Source organism: Biomphalaria glabrata, chromosome 15 (assembly GCF_947242115.1).
Source record: "Biomphalaria glabrata chromosome 15, xgBioGlab47.1, whole genome shotgun sequence".
Lineage (NCBI taxonomy): Eukaryota > Metazoa > Mollusca > Gastropoda > Planorbidae > Biomphalaria > Biomphalaria glabrata.
In genome coordinates, this window is record NC_074725.1 from 17,379,580 (window position 1) to 17,388,941 (window position 9,362).

Consider the following 9,362-nt stretch of genomic DNA (forward strand, 5'->3'; position numbering starts at 1 on the left):
AAAAAAATTAGAGAACAAAATATAATATTTATTATAAAAATTGAATATGAAAAAACTTTTTTTGTCATCAAACATAATAAGATGAAAGAAAAATATTATGCACATGAAAGAAAAAAATGTTTTTTTTTAAATGTTTCATTTTAAAGAAAAAAATATTATGAGTGTAGTTTTTAAAAGTTGCTTTCAATCTAAATGCTGATGTGAAATGGCAAAGTAGTACCAGTATAAAGTAATAAAAAATAGAAAGAAAACTTATAGTATTTTCCCAACAAATTTTATGATTAATGTTATATTCTTAGGGAAAGTGTCACAATTTAAAAGATAGCAATGAAGGTTGGGGTATAAAAAGGACATGCTTATATACAGAATTGTTGCTATTCTCATCTGAATCAGTTATCAAAGGGTACTATTGAAAACAATTATAACACTGAAGAAATTTTTTTTTACTGGAATCAAGATGGTGTGTTGTAAAAGTACATTGTGATCAGATTTGCTAAAGATTTAGCGTAACCTTCTCAGACAAAATAAAATTACAAAAACTAAAATGTATCATAAATATTAGTAAAATAATAATGATGCAATTGTACAAATAAATGCTTTCAAAAGAAAAAAAAACATCAGGAGCTTACAAACTTCAATGACACATTAAGATCTTGCTTATATATATAAATATATATAAACTTTTGGAACACAAAATATCACACTGTTGATAATTAAAGCTTTGACTTTGAAATCATAATTATGCTATATAAAATTTTGCTTTGCTAAAGAACAAATACTGGTGGGTATTTCAACTGACTAGCAATTGTAAATGTTAAAGTTTGAATGTATACAAAGAAAAAAATCTTTCATTAACATGACTAGTACCAGCAGTAGAAACAAGAACATAGAAAAAAAAAACACAACAAATATACAAATCCTAAACTAAACCTAACAAAAATAAATGTGACATTAATGGAATGTCAATTTTCACATTCCAAGATGGCTAATTAATCATTACATGCAGGAAAAACATTAAAAACACTTTGGAACAAATAAAATACTTCCTCTAAACATCTTATAAAGCTATAATTTTTATCTTAATAACTAACAAATGGTAGATTTAAAAAAATTGAATATCCCCCACCCCCTTCCAAGAAAGAATCCTGGTTTAGCAAATGTATAGATCTACTACACTTTATAATATTCAAATGATAGGCCATTAGATCTAGACTTAGAAGATGGTGTGCAAAATGTTCCTTAACATTAATTTATTAAACTCTTGAATAATATAATCATGGAACTATCATATAATGTTTAATGCAGAAATACCAGAAGACATATTGTCTATTCAAGATATTTTCTAGTTCTCTAGCCAAATTTAAATTGATTTATTTTACATTGAAAAATTATAATGGCCAAACTAGAGTTTCCCCAGTGTGGCTAATGAGCTAGTAATTCTTTTCTCAACAATATACAGCAACTGTCAAGTTTCTAGGAAAATTGTTAGAGCCATATTTGAGATCCGCAGGATTTGCCCAGCCAGAAGGTTTTTGTTTCCACAAAGTTAGGAGTTGAATAGAGGTATTGTAAAAATAAAAACATAAAATGAATACACAAATCCTAAAGTCAATCAAATATAAACTGTGACATTAATGGAATGTAAATTTTGAAGTTTCAATATGACTAATCAACTATAACTTCAAAGTGGACCTGGCCAACCTGCTCCACTCTGTCATGAATGATATTCTTGGCAAACGCTCTGCAAGTCATCATTAAGAGGAAGCCAGGATGAGGGTTCTCAAACCTAAGAAACATGAGAGGTGACCTATAGCCTTGCTGGTTGAGGAAAGGAAAGTATTTGAAATGGAAGCCTTGTTGAGGGAAATAGGACAGATCACCCATGTTCTCTCTTGTGGTATCATCCTGGCAACATAAATAGCATACAAGAAAATAGATAATACTTTTAAAATGCAATCTAAAACTATAATGTTAAAGTTCACAATTCCATATCTGATTTTTCATTGTAAAGAATAATGCATCATTGAAACATTGATCAACTTGTTTGCATAAGATAAATGAGTGATATAACGAGTGCAGACATAAGCTTAATATGGCCAATGCCAAAAAATTTTTTCAAGCTTTTTATTAGAATTAATTTGGGCTTTTCTGGTTTTATATTTCAGGGGAAGTGAATCACAAAATGAGTAAATAATGAATAGTCTTTATTTTGTGTTTTTAATAAAAATGTACTAGCTATAATGTATTTTGAGTAAATTCCCTTTTAAAAAGAGTTTATATTTTACTGTAATATGTCAAGTTTTATTTGAGTTAATGATTGATAATTGAGTTCTTTTTTTTTTTTTGCAAGAAGATCTGTCTTATTTTATCAGTGTATTTATATATGGTATCTTTGTAATAATGTGCTAAAACAATATATGAGCCTCAAAGAAAGAAAAACAAAAGAGGGTTATAATAAAAGGAAATTAAAGATATAACCTTTCCCATGGCCTGCCATTCTTCATAAGCTACCACTGATAGGAATGATAATAAATAAGTTAAATCTTACATCCCCATCACATCGAACATGAATCCACCATGGATCGTCAGAGTCCCAGTCATCCTTGATTAAAGCAGGAACTGTTTCTGGCGTAAACTCTTCCGGTACCCAACCATGAATCTGAGGGGGGAAAAATCTATTTTAGAATTCCAGGAAACAAACTGTTTAAATGATAATTTCAATCAAACATTTCTGCATTGAATTTTCACACTTTTGAAAGAGTTGTTTAGGCAAAGGGCTAAATGATACATATTACTGCTCACTATAATCAAACTTAATGAAATTATTACAAATTACACCTAGTTCAATGTAGCACTTAGCAGGAAAAGTAAAGATTCCCTTTAAAAATAATTGGGTGCTTTGATGCTACAGATGGCAAAAAAATGACTTATTACAAATTTAGAATTCTGAAATTCAGAAAACCTAGGCACTTGAACAGAAATGTATGCTTTTCATATTTAAAAGAGCTAGCAGAAAGATTTTTTAAAAGTATTTTTATCAATTTATCATATCTTATATTTTTTTCTATTTTAAGCTACTGCACTATATTTTTACACTATGGCAAAGCTAAATGCTCAAACTGAACTAAAGTAAATGAATCAAGAAATTAGTCACCCTGTTTAACTTCAACAAGATACAAGGCTGGCCATCATCAAAGCCATAGTTCTGCTGTTTGACGCAATCTCCACCAAGAACAATGGGATCAAAAACACAGACTTTATCCAGCTCCTCAGTTCGTCTATTTCTTATCTCACTACAGTCTTTGTAGCGGTCTCCAACTTGCAACTGATTTTCATAATCTGAGAGGAAAGACTAAATTTTGACTCAATACTTTGGGACTTGGTCATTAGCTCAATAGAAATGGTTTGAATGCCTGATGCAGGATGTCTTTTTCAAAGTAACAGAATTTAATTTCACCTTTAAAGCCCACCATTACTAATTTATAGTCCTTATTTTGTTTTTCTTAATAAAATAATTTAATCATATATATATTGTATTGCATTCTTGTAATAATTTATTTACGGCTTCTCTTTTCCAAAACTTTTGAGCAACATTTTAATTATTTAACCATCACCTTCTGAATTCAAATGCTACTTCTTGACCAATTAAAAAATAAAGAGAAATTAATTAAGATTAATAGCTCATTAAAAATATCAAGCATATTGCTGAAAGATATTTTACAAATACTGCTGAGATATATGTTGAATAATACTTACATTGAATATATGCCTCAATGTGGTCAAGATAGTGAGTGTATGTCGTGGGGTCTCCTTTCATGAAACGAACTAGTGTTGACCCAAGGTAGGGCTGAGGTCTAAATGACATCCCTGGAGTCTTAAGTTTCAAAGATAAAAACATTCATGATAGCAAAAACAAAGAATTTTTTATTTAAAGCATTCATTTTGTTTATAAACTCTCTCTTTATCTATATATTACTTCTAAAAATCCTGCGACTTTAAAACATTAAATTTAATTTTGCTAATTAGTCATAATATTTAAAATCTTATGTAAAATGTATTGGCAAAAATGAGGAAGGGAAATTGTGTTTTTTTTTAGATAAAGTAATTTTAAAAAAATCATTTATTTTTTTAAATAACTGTCCATCTCAAAAAGAATAAAATCTAAGAAAATAAATTTTGTGTGCATTAAAGAAATTAGTAAATATACTCTACATCAAGAAGAAGAAGAAAAAAAAAGACTACTTTAAACTTTACTCAGCTACTTAAATGCAAAAAGAAAAAAAAAAGTTTGCATAAAAAGGAAACAGTTAATGTATAGAAAGTGAAATAAAAACAAATACAACTGAGTGAGAAATCTAAACATTTCAAAAACATTTCATACTAGAATGCAATGATTAATTGTTGTGATCAAAAGCAAAATACTAAATTTTCTTTGAAAAGACAGATATATACAGAAATAGTTCATACTTACATCTATTATTAGTTATGCAGCATAAATAAATAGAAAAGTATTTAAGAAAACTTGTAAAAAAAAAAAAAAAAACAATGCTAAAAGCATTAAAAATGTATATATATATATATATCTAATATATAAAGTAGAAAGTAAGGCATATGTATGTGTGTATGTATGTACATATGTCCTCGTATAGAAATCAAAACCGTTTGACTGATCTTGATGAAACTTGGCAGAAATGTTCCTTGGGTACCAACTTCGACCATAGTGTATGTATTGTAGCCCTTATACAAACTTAAGACCCTCAAAAAAAAAAAAAAAAAAAAGTTGACCAGCTCTATGAAAGCATTATAAATTCATCGATCTAGGCCATGTTTACTTGAGAAAAGATCGAAAGGATCTAGATCTAGATCTAATTTTAAATACTACACTTTGAGCAGATAGTTGTTTACTTTGACACATGAAAATAAAAAATATAGTCCGTTGATTTCATTATTTAATAAAATTAACCTTCAAATTTGTGTTTCAAAAGCATTTTTTACATAAATTCGTTCCTTATATCTGCGAATGTAGAATTCCTGATGAGCATTCTTTCATTAGACAATACCATAATGTTACACATCTTTCTATTCCTAGGTCTAAAACTCTATTTCAACTCTAAGATGTTATAACTTCTCTTCGCAAAGATAATTTTATACTTTAACACATGAACATAATAATTATAGTCTATTCATTTCATATTTTAATCAAATTAACATTAGAATTTGTTTTTTTCTAAAGAATTTTTCATGCATTCATTCGCCCTAAAGCTGCGAAGCCATGTTAAGATATATTCTAATAGTTTCATTCATTCACGTACATCTAATTAAAAAGGTCACGCATGCGCACATGCAAAATGAACTCTATCTAAGCCAATATTTAACTCTAGATTACTCTAGATCTATGTCTAACTCAAGATCTACTTTATTCTTTAACACATGAACATACAAAATTGCACCCGCGGGCAATATATGTCTAGTATATATATATATAAAAACATGAAACTGAAATATTTTTTTTCAGCTCTTACAGTCCTAAAAATTAAAAGACATAACTAATATAATAGAACTAATTTTTTTAAAAAATATTTGTTTCTTTTCTCTGCTACTGTAGGAAATCAACAAAATAAATAAATGTGAATTAAGCTATTTATATGTAGAGGTGATAGCCTCTCACTAAGCCACTGACATATTTCAATGAAGCTTTTGTTGAAAGAAGATTGTATTTCTCCTAAGTAGACAAAAAATAGTCTGAGACAAGTGACACAGAAACTACTATTCTAAAGACAAGAGCTGAGCCTTAAAATTAAAAGACTATTATGTGTAATTATTTCTTTTTTTTTTTTTATTTCTTTGTGGGAAAATGTGTAAGAAGTTGTTTTTTTTAAATCATCACCAGGGTCCTCATAGTTTCATTTGTCTAACAAAAGCTACTATAGCATTATTAGCTATTAAGTGACTGGTCAATGAATTACATTGACCATTTTTAGTTAGAGTAATTTGTGTCATGTTTTCACACAGACATCATTTTACCTCAATATCAAAGGGAGAAAAGAATTGTATTGTCTATTGTAACGAGGTTTAAATCTGTATACTTCATAATATGTGGGACAAGAGACTAAAAATCAGTCAAATGAACAAAATAACACAACAACAGACTTATATGAAGCAGCAGTTGTAAGCTAGTCACATTTGTTAAGAAATCACACAAATGGTATGAGACAAAGAAGAACATAGAAATCAAAACACTTAAAAGTATTTAATCCAAATTGAAAGAAAAATGTCATAGCCAATGAACAAATGATGTTAGTGTTAAAGACAAATATAATCTACTATTAATTAAAGAAACAAGAAAAAGTATTCCACAATCAAGTAACAAAACTTACTGGTGTAGTACTAAAAGGCATAGTAGTTCTACTATACCCTGTCCCTATATAAAACAAGAATTGATCTAAATATATAAGTAAAACGTTTTTTTAAATGGTATTTCAACTATAATATTGAACAAACTTTATGGAGAACTTTTGTTTATTTTAACCTCTAAAATTTTTTATTCTGCCTTGATGTACAGAAGTTTAGACTGTACCTAGTGTAAAGTGAAAATATTTTTTAAGACAATTCAAGAAACAAAATTTCACAGTATGGTAAATATTTAGAGTATGCAATGTTGATGCAGTTATTTACTTTGCTATAATAGAAAATTTTGTACAATCTAGAGCAATCTAAAATCATGAAAAAAAAAATCATGTACACTATGATTTGAATTTGTAATATATTTGTTACACAATTTTACATTACACCAAACTTAAATCTACTTTAAAAGAAATGATGTTCCACACACCAAACATATTATCTACAATTAATATGGTTACATATGGACCCATCTTATGTTGTCATATGGTAGATTTGCACAAGTATTGTTGATACAAAATCCAGGGCTCAATCACAGCCTTCCTAAATTAACTTCTCTAAGCAGTTTTGGCTTTTCTACGATTTTCTTGTTGATTCTCACAGCACCCAGGAAAATCAATGAGTTTGAAGAAATATGCTTTTTATTTTTTTTTTTTTTAAACTGACAAAAACGTACCTGTAATATACTACTAGCTCCTTGTAAAGTTGGATGATTCCAGCCAACAGCCCAGTAGAGTATAGTACAAAATGTAGCAGACATGCCAATAAGTCCAATCAGGAAAGCAAAGATGCAGAAAATGTAAATAGCTGCAAAATATAGCAACATTATCAGATGGTTTATTATCTTAAGCTATTTATCACATAACATAGGGAACTGTGCTTGACTCATGTCTTAAGCTTGTTACTTAAGACTAGCAGATGTTTAATAATCATGTCAATATTAATTATCTTCATACCTTGGGTAAAAAAACAAATTGATGATAAAATATTTAAAAATAAATATCAATCTAACTTTATAAGAAACAAATAGGTTTTGAACAAGGTACCATCACTACACAAGCCAAATGTGAATGTTAATTGCTGAACAAAAAAGGTCAGACTTTATAGAGATACATAACTGGTAAATGTTTATTTCTTCTCTCTGATCCTCTCTTAATCCTCATGTCTAAGTCTATCACAATCCTGACCTCTTTTCTCTCTCTGTCCTAATGTCTAAGTCTATCACAATCCTGACCTATTTTCTCTCTCTGTCCTCATATCTAACTCTATCACAATCCTGCCCTCTTTTCTCTCTCTGTCCTCATATCTAACTCTATCACAATCCTGCCCTCTTTTCTCTCTCTGTCCTCATGTCTAAGTCTATTACAATCCTGACCTCTTTTCTCTCTCTGTCCTCACGTCTAAGTCTATCACAATCCTGACCTCTTTTCTCTCTCTGTCCTCATGTCTAACTCTATCACAATCCTGACCTCTTTTCTCTCTCTGTCCTCATGTCTAAGTCTATCACAATCCTGCCCTCTTTTCTCTCTCTGTCCTCATGTCTAAGTCTATCACAATCCTGACCTCTTTTCTCTCTCTGTCCTCATGTCTAAGTCTATCACAATCCTGACCTCTTTTCCCCTCATCCCCAAGCTTTAAATAACATGAGTTGGTAGCCCTTAGGCAGCACATGGTGCTACATCCTGACAGAGCCTGCTACACTACTGATCCCAAACTGTGTTGGGTATTTGCCATTCCTTAGGACACATCGGGTGTGTGTGTGTGGGGGGGAGAGCTGTTACTTAGGCAACAATATTTCCATATGATAGATGCATAATAACTCTTTAACTTGTATAGTTTCAACAAAAAAAAAAAAATTTATATACTGTACTTTAATAAAGTAGATTTAGGACCCAAAGGGAGAGGTACACAAGGACATAACATAGAAACTCATACATTCTGTCACAAACACCCACATACCAAATTCACAGCATTCAGCATGCTAACAATACAACAGGACAGCCCCATTTACTGTTGAATCTGGAAACATGGGCTTAACATCAACTGACCCATGGAGACTTTAGGGCAGTATCTTTAAAAAAAAATATGGTAATAGAGTTGTTACGTTCTTGGCTTTCAAACCAATGTGACTGGATTTCAGGAATTAGTATAATTATTCTTTCTGTTTTCACTGATACTTGACTCAACTTGAGCCTACCATATCTAACTTTTGAGTGAAATAAATATATATATATTATTATTATTATATTTATATATTTCATATCCTATAGTATAGAGTATAGTCTAGATATGCTGTATTATACTGTATATATTAACCGAAAAAAGACCCTGCCCTATCTATTTAACTAATTAGGCAAAATATAATAATAATAATAATTTTAATATAATATCATCTTTAAAAGTTCTACTTGTAATTACCCCAATCCTTTGGGGTTCTACCCATGACAGTTCCATCTTCTGGGTTGTAAAGCCAGAGCCTAGTTTGATGCAAACGATCACCAAAAGTTTCTCTTTGTAAACCAGTGCTGGTAATAGTACTTTGGTAAAATGCAGAACTAGCCGTAGAGTATGCTGAACGAACTGAGACGTGCGACGCCATCTTGTATGTTTTTAAGTTCTGGAGCGGTTGTTTCCTTGACTTACAAGCTCCACCTGTATACAGGTGAGTGATGTCATAAACAGGTAAACTTGGAATGAGTAATCGTACGGTAAACTGCTAGATCTAGATTTAGAAAATGCAACTGCTCTGCATATAGATCTATGTAATGATATAAACCTAATATACGACTGTTACCTGTATATTTTAAAAAGATTTCTTTTATTAGAAATAATAGATTTAGATAGCATAAAGTCTAAATAAATACTTCAGCATGTTAGACTTTTACTAGTTTTACGTAAGCCTAAATTAAATTAAATATGTACATATTTTAATATTTATGGCATATCGAATCTCTGTATGA

At 29.9% G+C, this 9,362-nt stretch overlaps 1 protein-coding gene across 1 annotated transcript; it reads right to left on the reverse strand.

Annotated features, from left to right (window-relative positions):
* Positions 1-7: 7 nt before the first annotated feature.
* On the reverse strand, positions 8-9,060 carry LOC106064902 (sodium/potassium-transporting ATPase subunit beta-1-like). Its single transcript, XM_013223557.2, has 6 exons — positions 8,821-9,060; positions 7,079-7,209; positions 3,757-3,874; positions 3,155-3,339; positions 2,549-2,659; positions 8-1,905 (listed from the first exon to the last, which is right to left on the reverse strand). The coding sequence occupies exons 1-6, from the start codon at positions 8,999-9,001 to the stop codon at positions 1,666-1,668; spliced, it is 966 nt and encodes a 321-aa protein (XP_013079011.1). The 5' UTR covers positions 9,002-9,060; the 3' UTR covers positions 8-1,665.
* Between the last annotated feature and the right edge of the window lie 302 nt (positions 9,061-9,362).